This window comes from Penicillium odoratum, assembly GCF_028828045.1.
Source record: "Penicillium odoratum strain IBT 22623 chromosome Unknown utg000003l_segment0_segment0, whole genome shotgun sequence".
NCBI classification, from domain to species: Eukaryota; Fungi; Ascomycota; class Eurotiomycetes; order Eurotiales; family Aspergillaceae; genus Penicillium; species Penicillium odoratum.
This window is the reverse complement of record NW_026643145.1, coordinates 1,889,440-1,914,131: the sequence shown is the minus strand read 5'-3', so window position 1 is coordinate 1,914,131 and position 24,692 is coordinate 1,889,440. Positions and strand designations below refer to the sequence as shown.

At 47.0% G+C, this 24,692-nt stretch overlaps 10 protein-coding genes across 10 annotated transcripts; 3 read left to right on the top strand and 7 right to left on the bottom strand.

Moving 5' to 3' along the window:
- Positions 1-413: 413 nt before the first annotated feature.
- On the bottom strand, positions 414-828 carry N7520_003974 (uncharacterized protein; the record flags this gene model as incomplete). Its single annotated transcript, XM_057137909.1, has 2 exons — positions 414-464; positions 517-828. The coding sequence occupies 2 exons, from the start codon at positions 826-828 to the stop codon at positions 414-416; spliced, it is 363 nt and encodes a 120-aa protein (XP_056998374.1).
- Positions 829-1,886: 1,058 nt separating this feature from the next.
- On the bottom strand, positions 1,887-2,475 carry N7520_003973 (uncharacterized protein; the record flags this gene model as incomplete). Its single annotated transcript, XM_057137908.1, has 2 exons — positions 1,887-2,298; positions 2,357-2,475. 2 exons carry the CDS (start codon positions 2,473-2,475, stop codon positions 1,887-1,889), a joined length of 531 nt encoding a protein of 176 aa, XP_056998373.1.
- A 479-nt stretch (positions 2,476-2,954) lies between these two features.
- Positions 2,955-3,854, bottom strand: N7520_003972 (oxygenase MpaB family protein; the record flags this gene model as incomplete). Its single annotated transcript, XM_057137907.1, has 1 exon — positions 2,955-3,854. One exon carries the CDS (start codon positions 3,852-3,854, stop codon positions 2,955-2,957), a length of 900 nt encoding a protein of 299 aa, XP_056998372.1.
- Positions 3,855-4,361: 507 nt separating this feature from the next.
- N7520_003971 (DUF3712 domain-containing protein) lies at positions 4,362-5,898 on the top strand (the record flags this gene model as incomplete). Its single annotated transcript, XM_057137906.1, has 3 exons — positions 4,362-4,615; positions 4,679-5,103; positions 5,168-5,898. The coding sequence occupies 3 exons, from the start codon at positions 4,362-4,364 to the stop codon at positions 5,896-5,898; spliced, it is 1,410 nt and encodes a 469-aa protein (XP_056998371.1).
- Positions 5,899-6,558: 660 nt separating this feature from the next.
- N7520_003970 (type II toxin-antitoxin system HicA family toxin) lies at positions 6,559-7,458 on the bottom strand (the record flags this gene model as incomplete). The annotated part of the gene is made up of 1 exon (XM_057137905.1): positions 6,559-7,458. The coding sequence occupies one exon, from the start codon at positions 7,456-7,458 to the stop codon at positions 6,559-6,561; it is 900 nt and encodes a 299-aa protein (XP_056998370.1).
- A 2,154-nt stretch (positions 7,459-9,612) lies between these two features.
- Positions 9,613-11,576, bottom strand: N7520_003969 (uncharacterized protein; the record flags this gene model as incomplete). Its single annotated transcript, XM_057137904.1, has 8 exons — positions 9,613-9,821; positions 9,870-9,935; positions 9,985-10,162; positions 10,218-10,746; positions 10,793-11,041; positions 11,098-11,353; positions 11,404-11,455; positions 11,508-11,576. 8 exons carry the CDS (start codon positions 11,574-11,576, stop codon positions 9,613-9,615), a joined length of 1,608 nt encoding a protein of 535 aa, XP_056998369.1.
- Positions 11,577-15,966: 4,390 nt separating this feature from the next.
- N7520_003968 (uncharacterized protein) lies at positions 15,967-16,605 on the bottom strand (the record flags this gene model as incomplete). The annotated part of the gene is made up of 3 exons (XM_057137903.1): positions 15,967-16,275; positions 16,357-16,426; positions 16,535-16,605. 3 exons carry the CDS (start codon positions 16,603-16,605, stop codon positions 15,967-15,969), a joined length of 450 nt encoding a protein of 149 aa, XP_056998368.1.
- An 858-nt stretch (positions 16,606-17,463) lies between these two features.
- N7520_003967 (uncharacterized protein) lies at positions 17,464-18,183 on the top strand (the record flags this gene model as incomplete). Its single annotated transcript, XM_057137902.1, has 2 exons — positions 17,464-17,729; positions 17,781-18,183. 2 exons carry the CDS (start codon positions 17,464-17,466, stop codon positions 18,181-18,183), a joined length of 669 nt encoding a protein of 222 aa, XP_056998367.1.
- A 1,175-nt stretch (positions 18,184-19,358) lies between these two features.
- N7520_003966 (uncharacterized protein) lies at positions 19,359-22,360 on the top strand (the record flags this gene model as incomplete). Its single annotated transcript, XM_057137901.1, has 4 exons — positions 19,359-19,530; positions 19,583-20,364; positions 20,413-20,998; positions 21,060-22,360. 4 exons carry the CDS (start codon positions 19,359-19,361, stop codon positions 22,358-22,360), a joined length of 2,841 nt encoding a protein of 946 aa, XP_056998366.1.
- A 169-nt stretch (positions 22,361-22,529) lies between these two features.
- On the bottom strand, positions 22,530-24,203 carry N7520_003965 (mitogen-activated protein kinase Hog1; the record flags this gene model as incomplete). Its single annotated transcript, XM_057137900.1, has 9 exons — positions 22,530-22,767; positions 22,819-23,002; positions 23,051-23,129; positions 23,184-23,540; positions 23,592-23,691; positions 23,744-23,787; positions 23,851-23,980; positions 24,046-24,093; positions 24,148-24,203. The coding sequence occupies 9 exons, from the start codon at positions 24,201-24,203 to the stop codon at positions 22,530-22,532; spliced, it is 1,236 nt and encodes a 411-aa protein (XP_056998365.1).
- Between the last annotated feature and the right edge of the window lie 489 nt (positions 24,204-24,692).

Here is a 24,692-nt window from a genome sequence, read left to right as displayed (position 1 = left end):
TTATGTTATGAGAGATATCCAATTTGAGATTCGCTTTATTTGATTTTGTTGCTGTTTAATAGGTGATTGGATACATCGTACTTGTAGTTCTGTATGGTTTATCGCCTTTTGCATCCCTGCTAGATCGATAGTTGATCAAAGATACTTCAGCATTGGGGCGGGCTTTTCTCCAGCACTTGAGGATTATGTAAGATAGGGGGAAATACAAGAAAAATATTGTTATTCAGGTCAGATAAAACAAATGGATAGAAAGTCGACTAAGATGGCGGATGGTGGATAGTGGACGGTATAGGTAAAGTCACCATTTCTTACCATAGCATGTGTGTCTCTACTGCAAGTCGATTCTCTCTCTCCAGCTGGCAATGCAGATGCGTTGATTTCGTATACTATCGTTAAAAAATATATATAGCCCCCTAGAGTGACCCAAGAAGAGACCCAAGTAATTTCGAGACGTCCTCGATAAGCTATATCATCGTCAGTAGGCTGCTTAACAGAACAGGAGCAGCAATGTCGTACCGGTGTAGCATCCCCAATCAAAGTAGTAGTATTATCCACAAACTCCTTGGTCAACAACGAGCCAGCGTTGGTCAAGATAGTTTGTAGTGTGTTGGTATTATCATTGGAGAGAACCTTCGCCGCATTGGTGATGATAGTCTGGAGGTTGCTGATATTTTCATCGGTGAGCAGGCTCTCGAGTTCGCTGATTGTGTTGAGAAGCCCGGTGGTACTGGCAGGGGCGGGAGCAGCGACGGGGTTGGGTTCTGGGGCAGCAACAGCCAGAGCCATGGGAGCCGCGAGGAGGGGAAGGAAGATGTGAGTGAACCGCATTGTGTTGTTCCAAGGTTTACGGAGTACTGAAGAGAAATTAAATGGGGGTTCTACCAAAGAAGAAGAAAAGAGAGGCTACTAATAAGGAAAATAAATGAGAAATAAATAAAAAGCAAAGCCTCCAAGACAATTTGCTTCGCTGAGGTATACAATCCACCCCACATGCACTCTAGACCAAGTCGACCATGCCCATGTCTTAGATTGGATTTACCATCGAGGAATCAAGTCCAAAAAAGTATAAAAAATCAAAAAGACAGGACAAAATTCCCCGAGAAATCTAAACCAGCCCAAGTAAGGCTCAAGCCGGAATAGCATCGGGTCTCTCCGTCAAGGAATCTGTCATAGGATTCGCCGAGGTCGATCACGATACCGAAAAGCGGTTCCATGTGATGTTCGCTTATACTACATACAGAGTCTCAACTTCACAGTTCACTCAAGCAAAAGTCCATCCCCGCATCCAACTTTCACCCCGGACGAGCTGGATTAAGTAAAGATCGGCAACGGCGATCAGACCTCCTGTTGTCGAAACTAGTGAATTGCTAACCCCTCTCGGTCCATGTGATCTCCCGGAGCAAGAGTTTGCTTTAGTAAAGATCGGCTGTGATACAGAGAATTCGGCGGGAAATTAGATGAAGTGCGACATTCAATGATATAATCGATACGGAGTACATATCAATTAATCCATGGAGACAGGTACGTATAAGTGTACTATAAACCGAGGGCTGGAAATAAGCATGTGGGATTCCAGGGGAAATTACCAATGGTTCGGCGTTTTCCCCTGCCAGAAACTAGGGACTGAACACGAAAACAGGAAACACCCAAATATAGTCATTGTCATGCATCTCATCACCTCGTCAATCCATTGCACGTAGTAGTCACACACTAGTACATGCTAATCCCTCGTGGGTCCTGCAAAATGCAAGATAAAGAAAAACCCATCCGACCCGACCTGTACCTGTAGCACCCACGATGCACCTGCATGAAATCCATCTGCAGGACCGGCAGCCACTTTCCAAAACCATCATAGCGAACTGATCCCCGCATTAGTTCGCCCCACTTCACAACGCTAGGGCCAGCCCGAGAACACCCAATGCCCCAATCATCGCACTGAATGCCGTAGCCTGCGCCGCCATCCCACTAGACGTCGAAGTCATCGCTGCCGTCGCCGTCGCCGTCCCTGCTGCTACCGCGGCTCCCGTGCCGACACCAGTGGTAGCAGTCACAGCCCCATTTTGAATCTGTAGTCGGACAGCAGACACATAGTTCTTCGCGTCGGTAGGTAGACTGGCGTACCATGTGGGAGTGGTACCAGCTTGGAGTTGGCTAGCGAGTGAGCTGCGGGATTGTGCGTCCATAAGCTCGCCGACTACGGGGAGGGGGATGACAGCGAGGATCTCGTGCATGAATGCTTTAGGTGGTGGTGAGATATTCGCGAAATTACCAGTCGTCGTTGCGGCTGCGAGGTTGACTCTGGAATGGAATTGATTAGTGGGTGTTTAGTCTGCACCGTATGTTTACTTAGACGAACATGGCATTTGATAGAGAGGCAAAGTTGAAGCTTCCGGCTGATGTTGCATCTCGCTTTTGTGGTTCACACCAGGCTGTTGCCGTTAGGAAGAAGATAATCGTAGTCAGTTTCATGTTCATGTTGAATTATAGATAGTTGGAAGTATGCAGAGTGTTTAGGTGGTTGGGACGGAGTATATCAATTGGGCCCCTCCTAGGCTGTCTGTTTGAAATGTCTCATACCGCGGAAGTATACTATGCTTGATTCGCTGTTAATTATGCAAGCAGGTTTTTAAATCACGGTTTCTCTGGTCCGAGGTTCATGGCCTAGACAAGGATGACCACTGTGCGGGGCTAGAACTACATTCGCCTCGTCGGAAAGGGCCGTTATTCAAGATGACTCCTAATTTACGTTTGATTGTCGATCAAAAATGGAGTAAGGTTTAAACACAGGTTGTTCGCCAAAGGAGAGTTGAACATGAAATCTCGACTTGACAAGGCGCATCAGAAAAAGAAACCCATCACCCGAATCGAGGCAAGTATTAACAGGATCAATCATAGCATATAGAACATAGTAAAGAAAGGGTATATACAAAGTAGCCAAACAAACAACAGACAACTTAAACAACATTGAGCTTCTCACGCAAACGATCCTGATAGTATCGCAACGGATAAGCCCGCATCTTATTTGGCATAGCAGGATAAACAGCAACCGAAAAGCCCATCCAAGTCCGATACAACATTCTCGTCCCAGCAGTAGATTTCAACCCATAAGCATCCCTCAACTTCGGCGGCAACATTTCAATAGTAACCACGCGCAAAAAAGGCTTAATCCTCTGCACCCACTTAGGCATATCCTTACTCTCATGAAGTTTCTTAGCGAACTGCGCCGCATCATCTGTAACTGTCAACTTTCCAACCTGATCATCCCAGTAAGACCAAAACGCCTGTCGAGATTCAGGCCAGACACCGGCTGGCATACCGAGACAGCCCATTAGCATGGTGAACTCGGCGTATCCGCGCTGGGCAGTGTCGTAGTCCACCCGGCCGTAGACGCGCTGGTAGTAGTCTGTTGCGGTTGCGTAGAGGGTTGCGGCCATCCAGCGCTGCAGCGGTGGGTGTTTGGTGAAGCGGTTGTTGTGTCCACCGCCTAGCCCGGGGGCTTGGTCGCGAGCTAGCAGGTCGAGGAGAGTTCTGCGTTCTGGCTTGGTGCCGAAGACTAGGATTGAGATGTAACTTAGATGGGCTTGGAGGGCGTCGAGAAGTTCGGTTGCGAGGTCCTTTGGGGTTTCTTTGACTTCTTCTTCTCGGATTGCGGGCATGGCTGCTTGGAGGAGTAGGGCTGCTCCAGAGCCAGCAAATAAGATTCCCTCTTGTAGGATTTGAGGGAGAATTTCTAGCTGTTCCAGGGCATGGAGGCGACCGGAGTCGGTGGATAACTCTTCATTTTCTCTGAAGTTTGGCAAAGCACTGGGCTTTTCGTCCTCTAGAGGAGATGGTGGTGATGAAGACCGAGACATTTTTGGTTGACAATTTAGATTTAGATGTATTGAAGGTTTTTGATTATAAGCAACGACATGATTTAGAAGATTAAAATGTTCAGCTTTTGTCCCCCGCAAAAGCCAGGAAATCTCCACTGACTCAACTAGTTCAGAGCTCGGCCCATGTGAACCCCCTTTTCCCGCTTCGCAGTAGATCACCATCTCCTCCGCTGATCCCTTCTTCATCTAGCTGTATGACCTCGTGAATCCTATCCCAGACAGGGAATAGTCCTCCGAACCGTGACGTTAATCCACTTTTTATTATCTTGGTTTTTCCATCTCCACTGAGATCCTCCCCTGGGCCCGAATAATGGAACGTCCGGGGCGTCTCCATACGGGAAATGGCTTTCGCTTATCCTTAGGCCCCAACAAGCGTTCCCCGGTTTTTCTTCCCCCGGATCCGATAAATATAGGCGACCGCGTCCCGCTTCTATCTACTCCAGTCCCCTGTTGACAACGGAGCAACTCAATCCAACATCCGTCACAATGGGAAAGACAGTTGATGACCGACCAGCCTATTTGAGCTCCGATGACGCCAAATACTCGCTAGGTCTTCATCGTGGGCCATTAGCTAGCGGTCTCAGCGATGACCCCAAGTTGGAGAAGGTAGAAACAGCGGGTGGTCTCTCGTTGGCCACTACCCAAACGCGAAAGGAGAAGTTCGCGCGCCATTGGAAGCGATTCTGGTGCTGCTACCTAATTGGAAATGTCATTTTCCTGGCCATTTTCCTACCGGTCTTGTAAGTTTGCGCCATAAATCAATTACAGTGAATCGCAAGCTGACGCGATTGGCACCAAAACAGCTTCCTGGTCGTAATCCCGGCCATTTCACAGCTTGTCGTCAACAAGTCCGACTTGGTACTGGTCAGTGCGGCTGTTATGCAGCCTTTGCCTGACACTATACATCTCACACTACAATCGGCGCTGGATTTGAAACTTAACCTGCCTGTTCGGATTGATCCCATCACTTTGGATTTGTATATCCGCGATAACGGCGCCGCCAACCCATGGGGTCAGGCTAATTTGCCCGGTATGACTATTCGTGGAAATACCACGTTGGGCGTGACCGACAAATTCACGCCTCTTCTCAATGTGACTACCTGGACAGATTATGTTCGGCAAGTTGTTTTCCAGAAAGAGACCGCACTTTCCCTCAAGGGCACGACCGATTCGTTTCTGGGCGTGTTGAAATCCAAGGTGACGATGAACAAGGATGTGGTTTCTCCGAGTAAGCTTATCCAGCCTCTGTTACAAGTCTGATGGTCTGAATCAGTATACTGATCCTTCTGTAGCATTGAACAAATTTGAGGGTTTCAGCATCACCGACACCTCGCTCGTTCCCACTCGCTCAGATGGAACCAACCTCGTTGGCAATGTCACCCTGCCAAACCCGTCTCTCTTGACGCTCGAGATCGGCACTATTGTTCTCGATGTAAAGAGCGGCAATTTGACCATCGGCAACGCCACCGTCGAGAATTTGACCCTCAGGCCTGGCAACCATGCAAACCCCATGACCGGCACGCTGGATATTGGGCTCATCCTCAAAAACATCGGCACCGTTCTGAAAGACCAAGCCTCGTCCATCAAAAACGGCAGCCTCAGTCTCACCTCCACCACCCGCGAGGTAACCTACAACGGCACCCGCGTCCCATACTACTCAACAGTGATGTCCGAGCTTCCCCTCACAGCAGATGTTGGCATCGTGAGCACCTTGAAAAACACCATCAAGAGCTTCATAGGAAGCGGCTCCGGCAGGAACTTGACGGAGATCCTGGCTGAGCTAAAGAACCACACCTCCACCGAGAGCGGCAGCAGCCTCCTAGCAGACTTGAAGGAAGGCATCCAGTCGCTGGAAAGCAGGGACGTCACTCCGAAGGAAGATGAGGACGAGAGCTCCCACTACAGTCTCGCCAGGGCCTTGAAGCGGAATGTCCACGTCCGTGATCTCTTCCAAGATGAGAACCCCATCAAGCGAGACGCGATGATTGACTCGCTAGTCGGATGGGTTGCGAATCAGCAGTAGAATTTTCTAGACTTAGACCGGTTAGAGCTTAGAGCTTAGACTAGAGGTTGTCTCTGATCTGTTTCTGTTTCTGTTCCGGTTTCTTCTCCTATTTTTATGGCGTTATTCTCTTTCACAAGATACCGCCAGGTCCCGCGACGTTGACGTTGTTATGATTTTTGATTTTGATTCCCCGTGGTGGTGGATACGGATTACGGTGTTACGGCCTCTGCCATATTAATGTATATCGATACCTGACCATGTCCACTCGATGCAGAATAATGATAAGTATTTATAAGGTTCTTGTATGGTCGAGAAGTTTATAGTAGAAAGACAGGCTATTGCCAGATTTTCAGTCCAATAGACACTTGCCGAAGAATGTCCTCAGGTGCTGCTAGTGCTTCCCCAGGAGGATTGCGATTATTGAGAACTATGGTTTGCAGCTGCTGTCTAGCTTCATTCACTCTCATTGGAGTTTAAGCTAATGGCAGAACCCACATTTTCAGGCGAGGTGTAAACAGAAGAGGGGCTGGAATCCCAAGAGTCGTTTAACATTGGGAGTTGTTCTATTCGGTCTACTTGATCTGGAATTCTGCCATGTCCCGATACAAGTTATCTGCTCAGCGAGGTATTCTAATAGAGTCTTTGAAACGGGTTTCGAATTACATGTGTTGTAACTTGTTACTTTGCGGAAAATCCATTCCGGGTCCAACCAAACCACTTCGTCATTCTCTTCCCCATCGATCTCAGCATGACTGGGTCCAGCTTGGCAACTGGGTGCGGCCTGTGGAATACAATCTTTCCTCGTTGCAAGCCATTCTGGGCATCAAAAACAACCGCCGACCCCCCTCCATTTCGAGCAACAAAGCCTGCATCACATAGAGCTCGCACGAACTTCTCCCAGCCAACAGAGTCGGAGCTGTCCGAGAATTCAGGAAACATCAAATGTATGACATGTAACGAATCCTTCGTTACAAATATCTGTTGAGAAAATTCATTGGGAGTCTCTGGTATTCTGTTAACATTGTGCGCCGTTTCCCCCTTCGTGTTTCCTGATGCAGTGGGCCGGCTTTTTACTCGGTGTCCTGAAATGCTGGAAGGAACTGCAATCGCCTCGGAACCCCACTCGGTCTGCAGCGGAACTGAACTTGGCCCGGATTCCCTCTTTGCATCCGAAATTATTCGATCTGCCTGCTCCTGGCGAAGCTGGAGATGCTCGGGACTGAGATCAACAGAGATTGTATCCATGAGGATCTTTTCCTCCATCGCTCGGAGATCCAAATGGTCCAAGTATTTCTTCGCCCATCGTCTCACGGCCGCCCAAAATTCACCGAGAGAGCTTTCCATTGCTCGGAATTGCTGAAGCCAGACGAGATTCCTCGGACCATGTGGTGGGGATTGGCGATACAGCTGCTCAATAAGGATGTTTGCGACGACTTGGGGGTTTCCAATACCGTCATTGTTGAATCGTGGTCTGAGGAACACATTTCTCCATAATTCTTTGCTTTCCACCCGATTAAGGTCATCGGAAACATCACGAGAGGCGTTTTGCGGTCTGTTCAGGCGAACGGATTGAAGCATTTCTTGAATGGATGCTAGATCGGATAACCTCTTATACAGAAGCTCATCGACTCTTGCTTGCTCACTGTGAGGACTCGTCGTAAGATGGTGCTGAAGGTAGGCGAACAACATTGCATGATCATAGCCCTGGGGGCAATCTGGGTCCTCCAGAAGATTTATCATGCACCAGCCAAGAGCGTCTTCTTCGAATGATGGCTCTTTCTTTCTTTTGGCTCGTGCTGATTCTCTAGCGCTTAAGGCGGCATCTTCGGTCGCCAGGTATATGCAAAACCCAGGATGAGATGATAAGGTGCGCCGGAGTCGTTGAATATCTCCGCGGAGGCATTGGAGTAGAAAAAGCTCAAGCCCCCATAACGCGTTGCTGTATTGGGATCGGAGACTTTTCAAACAACCGCTTTGATGATATCGACCATGCACCTCTTTGACCTGGGCACATTTATCAGTGACCCATTTCCACTTCCAACAATGGAGAATATCCTCCGTTATCTCTTGGAGTGCCAACAAAGCGATTGCATTGGCATCAAAGGCCTTGCACAGTTCTCCTTGGTACATTATTTTAATAAATCGCCGCATATATGATGGTTCACATTGCAAAAGGGCAAGGTGATCGCTAGCGGCACGCATTCTTGTTTCCGCGATAGACAAGAGTGACTCCATGCTCAAATATGGTGGCGTCGAAAAGGCCTGCCATGTATACGATGACTGAAATACCATTTGATCACATTTCCGAAAGCCCTGAGATATGATGTGCTCCCATTTGACTGAAGCTGGCTTACTCAGATCCGCACCGTCTTGTATCCTGTCTACCACTCTGCAGAGAAGATTCATCAAATGCTCTTGGGCTTCGAGAATCAGCTGTGCTCTGGGCAATCCAATGTCCTCTTTTTGGTGTATTGTGCCCTCTCCCCAAGTCACAACTTTGCCATATTCCGGTCCGGATATGACGACAAATGTGTTGGAATAGTTGATATCGAAGTACCCTTTAGACCAGCCGAGATCAAGTTGTCTATTATCCCACCGTACCCAGTCCTGCGGCGGATGTATTGCACGGTGATGCAACAAGGAAAACAGCACGTCTGGGTCTGTCTTCAAGATCTCCAAATTCAACCATGGGATCAGAAGCCTTCGCCGCCATACAGGGTTGCGGAGGGCGTGTACATGACGCTCAGATATAGATGGCAGACGAAATAGGAGCCATTCGTGATCGTATAGTCCGGCGTCAATTTCTATCAACAACTTGCATCGTTTGGCCTGGCTTTTCTTTTTCCATCGACTCATGATGAGGTCTCCGTGTAAGCTCAGTACTTGAAGCAGGTGTTTTTGAGCGGCTTGAATGTTCTGAATCTTCTTTGTAATAATGGAAGTTGCTTCAAATTCGCTCAATTGCTTGCTGTAAGAGAGCTCTGGGCGTTGTTGGGCGAGCAAGGTACGGAAGTTAAAAAGACAGTCTAAACACTTGCATGGTGGTGGATAGATGGGTTGTTCAACTTTCTGCCAGGATCTTCGCTTCGTATATCCATCTTGAACAGGCTTTAGGTGCTGAAATTCTGAAAATTCTGGAGGGTATTCCATGGTCGAGAAATTTAGTACATGAAGATAAAATACTGGCAAATGACCCGGAGGCGACGAAAGGGTATATCTATTAGTATGATGACGCAACCAATGGAAATAATGATCATGAACAGGTCGAGTATTTTAGCGACATAGAAAAAAGTGCTCTTTCGTGCTCATGATCCTTCCAATGATTGTACATGGATCTGCCGCTAATTATGCATGGAGTCGCGAAATGCCCGCATATTCCCTCATAGAGTATTCCTCACGTGAAGACCCCGGATGTAGACATTGGAGAATCGATCGAATTTATACTTCCTTTTTGTATATCGTCCGGGGTCACTCCCATTCCTCATTAGGAAAGTAAAAAATGTCCAACATATTGCCGGTTGCCGGTATATCTTCTTCGAGGGTGAGATCATCTGATCTGGTGAAAGTCAACTGCATGCTTAGCCTCTTTCAACGACAAAATCAATTGAACACGCTCTAATCTAAATGGAAGATATTCCATGGTGTCCCGAATAAACAGTCTCCTTGAACGATACTAAACTGTGTAATATATAAAGAGCAACATAAATCCATAGCCTAATCTCGCATAAATTCTCATTCGGTCGTATCACCTGTGTATTCCATGTGATCGGCCTCAACTGGCTTAGAGATGTCCTTAATCTTGGCAGTACGGCTAACTTCCTCTGCCTCATGGTCGATATACTTTTGCGGTCGGCCTCTGCAAATAGCATCAGGATCCCTGATTACAATCAACGATGGATCAGAACGGTAATATGCATCAATATCCTCGAGACTTCGGTTGGCTGAGAAACGGGTGAGTTAAATTCTTTGGTTATTAGTAGGGCACTGACCAGTTTCTGGGAAGAACAAGTAGATAATTGGTAGAAAACAAGCGTTTGTGACTGTCCAAACAATCCCTATTTTTGTCAGCACGGGACAAATTGCTTTACGTGCGAGGAAGCTCACAGAATTTCCAGCCAATGCTCTGAATTCCAATGGGGGTGATTTCGACAATCGCGAAGTTGGTAATCCAGTCGGTCGCGGTCGCAAGGGCGACTCCCTTGGTTCTCATCGGCAGGGAGTTGATCTCAGTTGGGTATAACCAAGGGATTCCTAGCATACCGATACCGAATGCGCCGTGGAACTGTGACGCAGAAAGTCAGCATTGTGGTTTATTGGAGCTGGAGAGGTGAGCATACCAAGAAGAAAAATGCAACAGATGCAGATCCGAATTTCTGACTCTCGGCATCAGTGGCACTCTCAGCATATCTCAACAAGATAGTAATGATAAGGAAACAGAAAAACTGGCCAAAGGTTGAGAGAAGCATCAGTCCTCGTCGACCCATGCGCTCGATCAGGAGAACCGCAAGGCCTGCAAAAATCATATAGGATATAGCATTGCACGCGGTCAAGAGACGGGCCATACTCTCTCCCATGCCGACGGCTTGTTCCAAGACGGTCGGGAGATAGTAAGACATGATATTGATACCACCGAATTGCTGCATGAACTGACTACCAGCTCCGAGCAGCAAGCGACGCAGTGTGCTGGTATCATGGTGGGTTTTCTTGAAAAGGTCGCGCCATCTCACGGCATTTTCACGCTCATATCGGACTGTGTATTCAATCTCATTGCGCTGCGCAATGACGAAGGGGTCATTGATGGATTTGGCCTCGAGGCAACTGATCACCTCGACGGCCTCTTCTGTTCTACCGTGCATAAGGAGCCATCTGGGAATCGTTAGAGCTTTCGTTGATTCTGGGGAAGGATACTCACCTTGGGGACTCTGGTAGCCAAGGAACAGTAGACCAAAGAACAACCAAGAAGACCGCCTGTAGTGCAATCGGGAGTCTCCATGCCACCGCACCTCCAACGAATGACAATCCATAGTTGATCCAATTGACAGTCGCATATCCAGCAATGTTCATCATCATCTCAAAGGTAACTAGCCGACCACGCCATCGTGATTGTGAAGTCTCAGACTGCCAAATTGGCGCGCAGGCCGTATTGATACCATTCCCAATACTATAGACCGAATGGTTAGAATATGTAATACTCTATCTTGGACGATTCCCACTCACCCAGATACAATACGACCGACAAAGATATGAGGCAGACTGAATGAAGAAGCCTGGAGAACCGTGCCAAAAGCCATGATAGTTGTTCCCCACAAGATAGACTTTTTCCGACCGAGGCGCTCGCCGAGTGTGAATGCGAGAAGGGCACCTATAAAACATCCGATATCGTAGATGGCCGTCACAGTTGACAAGGTCTTGGTCTTAGTCGGACCTTCGAGATTGTGAATTTGAAGGAAGTCCTTTGTGATCACCACGCCACCTGAAGAACAGTCAATTTGGTATCACTATTCGTAGTCATGGGGACCTTACTGAAAACACCTTGGTCATAGCCAAACAGGGACATGTCTGTTGCACAAGCAACCTGGGCAAAGTCAGGAGTGATCGCAACTGAAATGTGGCCGTTGAGAACATACAGTAACCCACAGAGTGAGCCATCCTCCCGTCAGCCCAAAGTAAGGCTTCTTTCCCTTAGCCACCGTCATTGCTCAAGAAAATTTGAAATCTATCAATAGAAGAGAAAAGTATGTAAAAGACTGACTTGTTCCGCAGGGGCTCCTTACAATCCGCTGCACGAGAGAAAAAGCCACGCAGTAGCATTCCGGAGGATTCCCGGCCGCTCTTATACACTGCGCCGCATCTCTTACTGCACTCATCATTTGATTCATGATGATCATCTCTCTGGCTAAATGCTACCTGGAATTGGTATTCCCCGAAGTCTGGGGTGCCCGTGTGGGGGATCTGCGTGGGGAAGGCCAGTGTTGGCGAATCAGGTGATCCTTTTGAAAGGATTTGCATTTCCTTTGTGAACTACGCACGGTGATTGGTCACAGTATATACTCAATTAACAAAAGAATAGGTCGCGGAAAATCGAAGATACCAGTTCCGGAAGACTCGCCATGCTTTGAACAGATCTTGGGGGAGTTTCCTGGTGAATCATCAGGCTTTGAGCGAGCATGGGGTTGCGTCAAAGTGCGTAGTGATGCCATTCAGTCGTGGATCTGGGGAATCTGGGGTTGCGCACGATTGGATTTTTCATGTGGGCTGTCGAATTTCTGACTTCTCTGTGCTTCCGTAAAGATTTGTAATGGTTGGTTGAGGTTTTTGGGGTTAGAAAAGCCGCAATGTAGTCCACCTTGGTAGCCCCCTGGTAGCCCCCTGGATCGAATCCAAACCTTAACGAGTCATGAAAGACTCGCCCTTATCACCTGACCGACGATTCCCCTGTTTTTCTTTTATGAAAACATTACAGAACTTGTACCTGTTTAATGCACGCATCAAGCTATGGAAAGAAAGTGATCACGAGATATGCGAGACGGAGAGTTGATATTCGTAAAATTTAGTCTACGTCCACGGCATTTAAGGTGCGGAATGGTTCAAAGCCTTAACTCGATGGAAATGGACAGCCGCTTTGGTGCCATTTTACTAGACAATAAGGCTAGATAGTAGATGTCGGTTTCGAAATCTGCATTATGGTGTAAAAAATAATAGCAAGATGTTGAGTACCCATCAAGCTCTGACAGAAGATTCGATTTGATAGACTGGCCAGGGGATATCATTTAGAAAGTCAGACACAATCCACGACCCCATGGGTTAGGGCGTGAAAGAGTAGTTTGGGGGATATGGGGAGAAATTGCCTGAATAACAAGCTATAAATTTCCAAGAATGGGATTTATTTGCTAATTCGGTTACTTCCTGGCAAGATAAATCTAGAATAAAAAGGACACATTTTCAATTGCTGCCCCTCGCTCATATGTACTGGCTTAATATACGGAATACTGCACATAGTTTACGCATAGTAGTTATATGTGCTACTTATAATACTCACAATAATTTATTTATCTCACCTTCTATTCTAGCAGATTCTGTTTCGCTCCAACCTTGTGATTTCTCGAAGTTTCACTTCTTCGATATCTTATCACATGAATTTTCCCGTCTTCATATTCATGTTTATACCTTTCTCCTTCGCCCCAAGGTTCCTTCTAAAGGCTTTCGCTGATGAGCTCCTAGCTGCTCCTCCTCACAAGAAGCTTGGAACCTAGATAAACCATTCTTTTCACTGAGATAGCGTTTTGTAAATCACACGACAGTCAACAGCGAAGCCACTGGTGTCCGGTTTTGTTGTCAAGAAGCGCTAGTGAGTTTTGTGCAACTGGCCAGCTTGTGAGAAAAAACTCGCGGGTAGGAAGGAAGAAGCATGGCGCGCTGACTTTAGCAGGCTTCACCAGGATTTTGCTCTAGAAGTTAAAATTACCATGCAACGGTCTTCCTACATCAGACTTCGATATTCCCAGCGAATAGCAGCCATACACAAACACCAAGGCTTGTAAAGCCAAGATCTGGTCATGACGTGAATAGCCTCCCACGTCTACATTATTGCCATACTGATATCTTTAGAATAACTACGACGCTACCAACTTTTCTCTCATGTTGTTAATCCCCAAGATGTCACTGTTATTGGCAAGGAAAGAGTTGAATATCGACCAGTACTGCGTTGGAGAAGACCATCCGTGATACAAAAATGAAATTCTGCTTGTCAAGCTGTTGGAAGCAGGGGAAGATCTCCACACAGTCGATGTGGTTACGCGGGAGAGCTTCTACGGCGCATCTTTACTACGTGGGTTGGTACAGAATGCGCAGCAATGGATAGATCACTTTACTCAGGAAAGCCTATGGCAGCCAGGTTGGGTGTTATGGCGGCATCACATCTTTGCCTTGATACATGAGGACATTCCAGATCGTGATCATCTATGGAAATTATTCCAATCCCCTATTTGCGTGGATCTGATGCAGGCGTTAGATGAATCAGAAGATAACATAATCCCACCGGTTCGACGACCCCAGAGGACTATGGGTTGTTTCTCATCCGGCAGGAACTACTTGAGGCCGGGAAGGTAGATGTTGTCGCCGCCTTGGATACAATATTGCACGATTGAGCGGACGATGAGTTGAACTATGACCTTTTGTGCAAGGCAACGTTCACATGGCCATATTGTTCTATGTGTAGCCTCGTCCAGTGCAGCCGCTTTGAACCTTGATAGGGAAAGCACAGCGCATAAACGGTTTAAGATATCAATCGACTCAAACATCGAGGAATCCACCACGATCAACTTCTGGCCCTCTACAAACATCGGATATCTGCTGCTACGCACGTCGCTGATCATCTGGGATGAGGCTCCTATGTCCTATGTCCAAGGCTATCAACTTCGACTTAGTTGATGATGCTTTGCGCCGCCTACTTTGGAAAGATGTCCTGTTTGGTGGTATGCCACTTATTCTTGGGGGTGATTTTCGTCAGATTTTACCAGTCTTACCACGTGGTAGTCGAGCCGACATCATTGAGTGTAGCTTACTATGCTCAAGGATTTGGCCGTGCCTAAAGATGCGGGATCTGCGGAGAAACATGCGAATGGGAAGGAGTCTCGCAGTCTTTCATATTAGGATGGTTCAACTTGAGCTAGCATTGAGTATCATGTCAACATGCAATACCAGGCTTACTTGTCGGGAGGGCTCTTCATTGGCGTGTGATATTTTTCTCGACTTCTCATGTCTCATCTCTTTATACTGGCGAACAAATCACAGGAGCTATGGACCCTGGTTCGTATCTCAAAATAGGCATTTTTTAATACCGTAAATTCTTGTCAAAAATATGGCCTTCGTAAAATGTTTCTGATCTTCTTAAGCTTCCTACTCCCAGCTTCCTCCTCCCAGAGTTGCCTGCCCCTGAAAACTCATAGGTGTCAGTAGTAAGTAGAGAAATACTCAGATACCATTCAATAGACCTGTGGTTTCTGCTTTAACACCCTCTGTTTGGCCATTGCCATATTCACGGCGAGAAACCAAACAAACTGGATTGATAACAGGGACGTTATTTGGGATTGAGTAGACGAAAGAAATTCATTCAAATACTGCGTAACTGTAGTAAGGCTCCGCTTCTAGGTCTTCTTCTTTGCGGCACAGAAACGGTTTATGATCGACACTGTAGTCCAACAAAGAAGGTTGCGCCACGGGATTCTCGGAAACAAAATTCTGAGTCTCCACTCGTTCGTTTGATGGGTATCCACTTCAGCGGTTGGCTTGAAATAAAGTTGGATAATGAAGTGCATTGGAAACCCATCAATAAATGTTCAGGGCGTATGGAGAGATACCATATGGCCCTTTTAAACTCAGATCATCAAGGGTGTAGTACATGAACTTGCTGTAGACGAACATAGGGACGCCATAGGATGGACTAAATTTCACTGATAAATACTGTAGGCCCATGATCCACTGTAAACTCTATTTCCCCCTTTTGTCATTCCCAGCGAGATCAAGTGCCTTGATATAGATTCTATTGGTGCACACTCTGAAGCTTTGAAGCTCTTAGTCCACGTTTTGTTTTCATTGTCGAACTATGATAGGCAAGGCAAGATATTGGCCTTTGGTATGTGGTTGTCATTTATTTCCTTGCCTCATATCAAGACAGAACAAAACAACTACGGGATAGTGAGGGGTGGGGTTCCCAGTTGTGGTTAACAAGGGGGTCTTATCTCCCACGCGGGACAAAGATCAACGCTGATTCAAAAGTCGAAAGAGTTGAGTCTCCTTAGTATGCACTAGATTACTAGTTTCTAGCACTAGCATTGACCAAGAAGTAAAATCGGGCCCCTTTCGAACCTAAGCCAACATTTCTGTTGTTCACGTAGTCTCTGCACATGTATATCAAGTCTCCCTATCCCCTCTCCATTTTCAATTTCTCTACATCCAGTTTTCAATCAAACCCGGTTCTTCACCTCTGCGATCATGCGTTTCGCTACCATCTTCACAACCGTCCTTGCCGCTGGCACCGCCGCAGCCACCCACTCCCACATCGCCAAGCGCAATATCGAAGTCGACCTATCCGGCGTCTCCATCCTGGACATCGTCAGCGCTCTCATCGACAAGCTCCCCATCGATGGTGCTGTCAGCGACCTTACAGGCGGTCTCCTGGACCTGACGCAGGTCAACGTCCAAGCCGTTCTTAACTGCGTTGTTGACGAGCTGCCCCTGTCCGCTAGCGTGAACCTTTTCCCTATGCCAACCACCAGCGCTGGAAAGACCTTCACCGTGACCCGCACGCACACCGTCTACGTCTCCCCCACCCAGGCGCCCAGCGTTGGTAAACGTGATGTTGACGTTGAGTTGGCGAATGTTCCCATTCTCAGCCTTATCTCAGGACTTCTTGATAAGCTGCCTATAGATGCCAGCATCAAGGTCCTCCCTGGTGGTCTTTCAGATCTGACTGACCTCTCTGACGTCAACCTTTTGAGCATCGTCACCTGCATCCTTAAGAACCTCGGTATTAACGTTTAAGATGCTGGAGATTGTTTGGCGGATTCAGCCTCTTGATCTCGCATGAATTGCACACATATATTAAGGGATATACCATTTGTAATTAAAATTGTCTTGTCTATAATCATAATACCGCAGATTTCGCACTTCCGGATTCGCAGATGGTGCCTGGTAGCAAAATATACACGTGAAGTTGGAGTACATACACAGAGGATCTAAGTGGAATCGACGTTGAACAGAAAAGACCCTGCAGAAATGGCTCAGGCTTGACCCACTGACGTCTCTGGCGTTCTTCACCAAACGCCCCTTTTTAGAAGGGCCAGTGGGACCAAACACCACCAATGGTAGGGGCTAATGGCCCCGTGTGTGCGCACGAGTGGAGCCTGACAGACCCCGTGCAATTTCCGAGAAGGCGTTTCATGCATGAATCCCTCTTTTTCGAGTGGGCCTGTTTCGCGACTGAGGCCTGAATTTCGACACATTTTGCCTAAGGCGTGTCTTGAAAGCACCTCTCAGATGAAACGGCTTTCGAAATACCCGACAAGAGTGTTCACACTGACAAATTGGCTAAATGGGCTTGAACCATAATAACCAGCATATCATGAAGTGCATGAACTTCCCCGCATTCCCATTCTTCACGGCTGGTTCCCGCAAAGCTTACACCGTCTCAACTTTGCTTTTTAGCCGTGGAATCATTCATGGCTCTTCAATAATATTCCCCTTGACCCTTTTGGAACTGCTAACCCCAAACAGGTCTTGGTGATGGTTTTGTACGGGTGCTTCAAACGACGTTTCAGAAAAACTATTTGTGGAACTTCTTAACAGGCGGTTCCGTCGCAAAACAGCTTAGCATCACGGGGATGAATCCTTGAAAAGAATAGGCTACCGGTTAAATCCGTCAAAAGGGAATCGTCGCCAAAATGTCTCATGATATATTGCTTTTGACACTTATAAGAGCGCACCATTTCTCTCCAGCCAAAACTATCTAATCCATATCCTGAAGAGTCTCTACGACTGCAATCTTGCGAGAGAACAATCCATTCCCAGCTTCATTCTTTCATAATGAAATCCATTACCACTTTTCTCGTGGCTTCAGCGACCGTGATGGGCGCGATGGCTGTGCCTGGTGACTACCACAAGCGCCATGACAAGCGCACAACCATCACCTCCAGCTCAACCGGCACCAGCGGAGGGTATTATTACTCATTCTGGACCAATGGTGGTGGTACCGTTGACTATACCAACGGCAACCTGGGCGAGTACAGCGTCACCTGGGAAGACTGCGGCGACTTTACCTCTGGCAAGGGATGGTCAACTGGCAGTGCCCGGTAAGAACACTTACCTCTCGTCATAGCATATTACTTACACATCTGCTTCAGTGACATCACTTTCGAAGGAACGTTCAGCCCTTCAGGAAACGCATATCTTTCCGTCTATGGCTGGACAACCAGCCCCCTAGTCGAGTACTACATACTTGAGAACTACGGCGATTACAACCCTGGTAGTTCCATGACTTACAAAGGAACTGTTACCAGTGATGGATCGGTTTATGATATCTATGAGCACCAGCAGGTGGATCAGCCATCTGTTAGTGGTACTGCTACCTTTAATCAATACTGGTCGATTCGTCGGAGTACTCGGTCTAGTGGTACCGTCACCACCGCGAATCATTTCAATGCTTGGGCGGATCTTGGAATGGATCTTGGTACGACATTTAACTACCAAATTGTTTCTACTGAGGGTTATGAAAGCAGTGGATCTTCTACCATTACTGTGTCTTGAACGCGGTGTTTTGACTGCACATGTGGGGGAAGCGTTCTTTGGATTTGGATATGCGGTGCAGTACTAATAGGTACTTCACTACGTTTGAGTATACCGATGTTGCAACTGAGACCGTCTTTTCAAAAATATTATCTTCTCAATCGAGTTTGCATCGTTGAATACTTTCAAAATGACATTACACGTACGGTACTGCCTGATCGTGATCGTGATATGTAAGTATGTGTTGTGAAGGTAATCTGTCAATGCAGGAACAAACCTTCAAACGTTGGAAACATCCAGCTCTACAGTATTTCATGGAATCTTGCACATTTGAATTACCCTCCTCTTTTATCCTTTCATCGGGTCTCTCAAAGGGTCTTGGAATTCAGAGGATGTGGAGAACACTCGGAATGCGGGGCCCCGCACCCGTGAAGTGGACAGTTCTAGGAGTCTATAGCCGACCCTTCAACTTCAATCAAACTTGGCAATCTTGGTCTGCGCTTACTGTTACTCGGACTGATATATACCGGACCCCGAAGTGGAAAGTGCGGAGAAATAGCCTTCAGATCATTGTTATTCCGAGTGACAAGCTGCTTGCCCACAATACGTCGTGGAGACATTTCTCCCAGAGACTGAATCCGCACCCCCATGCTGCCTATGCGAATGTCAAGGAGTGGTCAATAAGTCATTTGAGACTGCGATGATATCTCCAGCCCACTGGGTTATCCGTCAGAAATGGGTATGTGAGAATGTTATTTCAATGGTCACCTTGCAACAAGTTCGATGCGGGGAGTTCATATGTGGGGCATTGCGCTTTGCTAGTAAAAGCCTGCATACCAAGTCTTTTCAAATTTAATATTACTCGCCTAGCAAGAGAATCGGTTCCATTTGAAGTGCATGTAGTAATAAACCCCACATACTCGGATGTATAATGCCGAGCTCTCGCTTCAGCTTTCTCTATGATATTGTCTCATAAAAGGAACGAAATACCTACTCAGACTCCAAAACAAGTGGGAACCACATCCGTATCTCTGATGCGTGGCATTTTACTACTCTTGCTGGCCACGTTGGCTGTGCCAGGGGTGTTTTCTATTGGCATAAATGACCAAGTGAACAGCAACGCTGACTACGGAACATTTCAAAATCCCTCCTCGTTGGTCAGACCACGTTTTCGGTACTGGGTAAACGATGCCTCAATGAATTTGGATGTTGTGGCTGAAGACGTGAGATCTATTGGAAAAGCAGGCGCTGGAGGGATTGAATTGCTCGGTTATTACTCATATGGAGATGCTCCTACTTTTGGCGGATCACTCATCACGCCATTGCAAACTGATTGGACTGTTTTTGGGTTCGGTGGAGCTCCCTGGAGTAAGATTATCGTCCTTTACCTAGAGCTTGAATCGAATCTAATTTATCACAGAGGAAATGGTCAATAAGATTTTAGAAGTCTCGAAGGAGCAAAGTCTTATCGTTGACTTTGCCAACGGGCCCAACCAAGGCGCAGGTGTTCCGGCACCATATGACAGTGATGGTCTCCTTTGGAATCTCGCTGCATATAACTCAACATTTTCCAGTGCCAAAGGCTACAAAGGCACCATTCCTGGATGGGGAGCAGGTCGGTTGATTGCCGCAACGACAGGGACTGTGAAATCAAGCTCTACAACGGAGAAAATTCTCTACGAGAGTTCTCTCCAGGATGTTACAAACATGGTCAAATCCGATGGGAGCCTGAAGATCAAGGCGACCAGCAAATCCAAGGCCACCGAGAGTCTTGTCTTTGCTTATTACCTTGTCCATTCCCGATATCGCGAGGCTCCAAACCCCACTGACCCATCAATTGAGACAGCAGTACCACAGTCTCCGGTTACAGACTACTCCCAAAATGGATCATGGGTCGTCGATCACTGGTCTCCTGCCGGTGCACAGGTTGTGGCTGACTTCTGGAGGCGGTCCATCTTGGACACTGAGAATGGTGAACTTATTCGCGAGGTTGGAAACTATCTTTGGGAAGATAGTCAGGAATTTAGCGCGGATACATATTGGACACCTGACCTGCAAAAGAAATTCCTCTCCAACCGAGGTTACAACATCAACAAGTACATACCGCTGGTGATCGGGTCTGGGAAATTTACTCCGAGCATCACCTACGTCACCGATGAGAGCGACGCAGGTGCTAGTCACATGGTTGATTATCAGCAAACGGTTAGAGTCTTCGGAAAATTTTCCCACCTGATTTACTGACTGACGCAGTTGACGGAGCTCAATGCTGAATACCTCGAAGCTTTAACGAAATGGAGCAATGACCTAGGAGTTCAATTCTCAGCACAAGTGGTATACAATTTACCTATGGACATGCTTGCCAACGTCCCATATGTCAACGCCCCGGAGTGTGAAACACTAGGTTTCAGTGAGAATATTGATGGATATAGGCAGTTCAGTGGTCCCGCAAACCTAGCAGGAAAACGTGTCATCTCAAGCGAAGCCGGTGCACAAATCTATGAGGCCTATCAGGAATCTATATCTGAGCTCCTGTGGACATTCAAACGTTCCTTTGCTGGTTCTGTCAACAATTTTATCATTCATGGGTTTCCAAACTCTGGCAACTATGGAAATACGACCTGGCCTGGCTTCACAACATTCATGTATCTGTTTTCGGCTATGCATGGACCTCGACAGCCGGCCTTTGCTTTCTACTCGGAGTTCCTTAATTGGGTTTCTCGTAATCAATTCATTCTGCAGACTGGGATTCCCAGGGTTGATGTTGCTTTTTGGTCGAAATCTACGACCTACACTAGTATACCGACTAGCTATGTCCCCGTGGATTTGCAAGAAGCAGGTGAGCATTCCTTTATTTTCTATGTTTCTCATTTGGTTGCATACTGACCAATGTTACACAGGCTATACTTACGAGTACCTCAGCCCGGACAACTTTGTGCTCCCCGAAGCTTATGTTTCCGATGGCACTTTTGCCCCAAATCGACAGGCATTCAAGGCCCTAGTCATTCGGTCCAATGAGACTCTCACGGCTTTAGGTGTCAAAGAACTCGTTCACTATGCCCACGCTGGCCTTCCGATTATATTCCCTGGCGGACTACCATCAAACTTTAGTGGATACAACCCAACAGCTGCCGCTGAGGCCATTCAGCTATTGAACGGGATAAAGTCATTGAAGAACGTGCATTTGGTCAAGTCAGATGGTCTTGCATATACCCTTCAATCTCTCGAGATCTTGCCGCGAAGCTCAGTTACGGCAAACGGCACGTGGTATTCGCTGTGGAGAGAGGACACAGCCAAAGAAAAGCCCTACATCTACGTATACAACGACGCCACAGGTCTATCTTTCAAAGGTGGAATGACCTCTGGGACCATATCATTTGAAAGTACTGGCGTTCCGTTCCTTTACGATGCATGGTCGGGAGACGTCACTCCTATTTCTTCCTATAACCAGTCTAAGACACATACGACAATCCCTCTCCAATTAGCCGGTAACCAATCCGTCATTATCGGCTTTGAGAAAAATACCAACTCAAATGTCCACATTCAGGACACCACGATCCCCGTTCTTCCTACGAGGAGCGACTCCAAGTCTCTGACTGTCTTAAGATCATTCGATGAGGAATCACGAGATATAACCCTCTCAACCGGGAAGAGAATATCACTCGCTCCGATGACAACAAAACCCTTCACGCTAAGCAACTGGACCTTGGAGATCGAGTCATGGACGCCGTTACCAGACTTCTACAACGCCGAAGGCTCAACTCGCACCAACGAAACATTCCACGTTCCGAGTCTCATTCCTTGGAACCAAATCTCCCACACGTTGACCAACGTCTCGGGAATAGGGTACTATACCACGACCTTTACTTGGCCACCAGCCTCCTCAAGCGTGTCGGGTGCATTCATTGATCTTGGTCCAATCACCCACACAGCGCGCGTCATGGTAAACGGGCAACAGTTGCCATCGCTAGATATTTCCTGGGGCCGAACTGACATTGGGTCTTTCCTTCAACACGGGCAGAATGTTGTAGACATTATTGTCAGTACGACTCTGGGTAACGTGCTACGGACGTATTGGGATCGGCTTGAGACGAGCGGAAGACTAGCGTCGGATGTTGTTACTGATCCGCCCGCTGTGGAGGAGTATGGATTAGTTCATCCCGTGCAAATTGTCCCTTACCGCGAAGACAAGGTAGTCTAGAATGACCCTTTACCTTAGGAAATATAATTTTCGCCCCATGATATTTTGCTGCAAGAGATTAATGACATAACCCGCAGCAAATTCAACGAATCAATTCGAATTAGGCGCCAAGTTTGCCGAACGCCAAGTTTGCTGAAACAAAGACCCAAATAGAGAAAAGTTCACGTCGCTAATTAAAATCGTGAATAAATGCCGAAATATCATCGGAAAATCCCTCTTGTTCCGCCGGAGTGAACTCTGGGATTTCCGTAATAGGAAATACTGCAACTTGTGCGGGCACATGGTCTTTTGCAGGCACATGATCTCTAGGCACATGATCTTTAGTAGCCTCGAAGATTGCATCGCGAATGGTGATCTGCTGTCTCCTATGCAAGGCCTGCTGGCGGAAGAACAGGACTTCTTTGAACCTTTCCGTGCTCAAGTTAGTTTGGTCCTGCTTGGAGGTATGTGGAACTTACACCGCAGTCTTCAAGGCCTCTGTATTTATTTCATCATTGTCGAAACGCCAATCAAATTGGTTCTCTACCGTTGGTTCATCGTTAGGGTCGTGGTAGGTTGCCACGTATGGGTGTGATAGGGCAGCCTCGGCGCTGATGCGGTCATCAACGTCAAAGGAAAGCATTTTCTCCAGGATATCGATAGCTGAAGCTGTGAGTTATTTTTCAAATGCTGAATCTTAGGAAAGCATACCTTCTTGGTCCACGCCGGGAAATGATTCCGTCAATGGCAGTCGCTTGCACTGCGGGAGCGACTGAACGAAAGCTCTTGTCTAATCCCGGTCTTGTCAGTTTTTTCAAAGCTATTGAGTGGTAGGTAGACAAACGTTTTTATTTTTGATCTTCTCCACGATCTTCTCAGTGGGATTGCCGAGTAGGTTGACGAATAAAGTAAATTGATCAGCATGGCTAGTAGCTGGAAACAGAGGAGTCCCTTTCAACATCTCTGCCAGAATGCATGCGGTACTCCAGATATCCACTTTTTCGGAATATTCTTGCCAGTGAAGCATGATCTCTGGAGCACGGTAATACCGTGTTGCGACATAGCCTGTCATTTTTTGGTCTTGCACTCGGGCATGCCCGAAATCGCAGATTCGTAGATCGCAATTCTCATCAATGAGTAAGCTGCTTGGCTTTAGATCACGGTGAATAATGCCGGCCGAATGGACGTATTTCAGTCCACGCTTATTTTGTTAGTGTTCAAATTTTGAGCAACGAGGATGACCTTGAAATACCAGTATTTGATATATGAAATATTTCGCAAAGTCGCTGTGAATAGGTCCTTTTGAAATAAGGACTTGCATATTGGTCCACATGAGGTCCGTCGCGATGTATCTGTGGAAAATTAGCTGAGCGATAACGAAATGGAATTATTTCTGAAACATACAGATCTTCCCTGGGGGAGATAAAGACATCTGCGAGACCGATTATCTACCATATACAATATCAGCAAGATGGTTCCGGCATGGAATAATTCTCGGGCGAGAGACTGACATTTTCATGGTGCATATATCTGAGAAGTTTCACTTCACGAAGGGCGTTTTTCGCCAAAGTGGAAGAACCAAATGGTCTGGTGATTTTCTTGATCGCGACCAACTTATTTAAAATGCGATCTTTTGCAGAACTAGAGAGGAAGGTTGGTCAACCACATGTTCCTGATATTTATCCATATTATGCATAAACACATACCAAACCAGCCCATAGGCGTCTAGCTCAACTGGGAGTGGCTCTGAATAGCTAAAATCATATTAGCTCTGGGTCTTGCGAATGTATGACCATTTTCATGAATACCGGGCCGTGAGCTCGAACTTCACGCCCATGATGGACGTGCATACGAATTCTGACATTCTCGCGCAACTTTTGGTAGGTAGAGAAACAAAAAGGCCTAAATAATACTGAAGAGGAGTAATCAAATGCACACGGACTCAGACAAAACTAAAAGTGAAACCAGAGAGCTACGGGGGCGTAGATCGCTCTTGAATAGGACTCACGAGCTCAGCATGTTCTCACGGATCGCCCTAACCGTAAACGGGTTCCAAGCCTAGGCCTGCCATTTTCCAAGTTCTACGAATAGAAAACCGCGTGAAAGAAGACCAAAGGTTCAGCCACAGTTAAAACTGGTGGATATCTTGATATTGAGAAGATGATATGATTGGCTGGTAAGAGTTACCGAGCAAAACTGGGAAAGTGGGAAGTTGGCAATGACATCTTGTTTTGGGTCGAGACTAGTCCGGATCTGGCTTAGCGCTTTATCTATACTTTGATTCCTCTGGGCCCCGTGACTTGGTTCCTTGGAGTTGATCCTTGGTTTCAAGTTATCTTCCCCTTTCTTCATC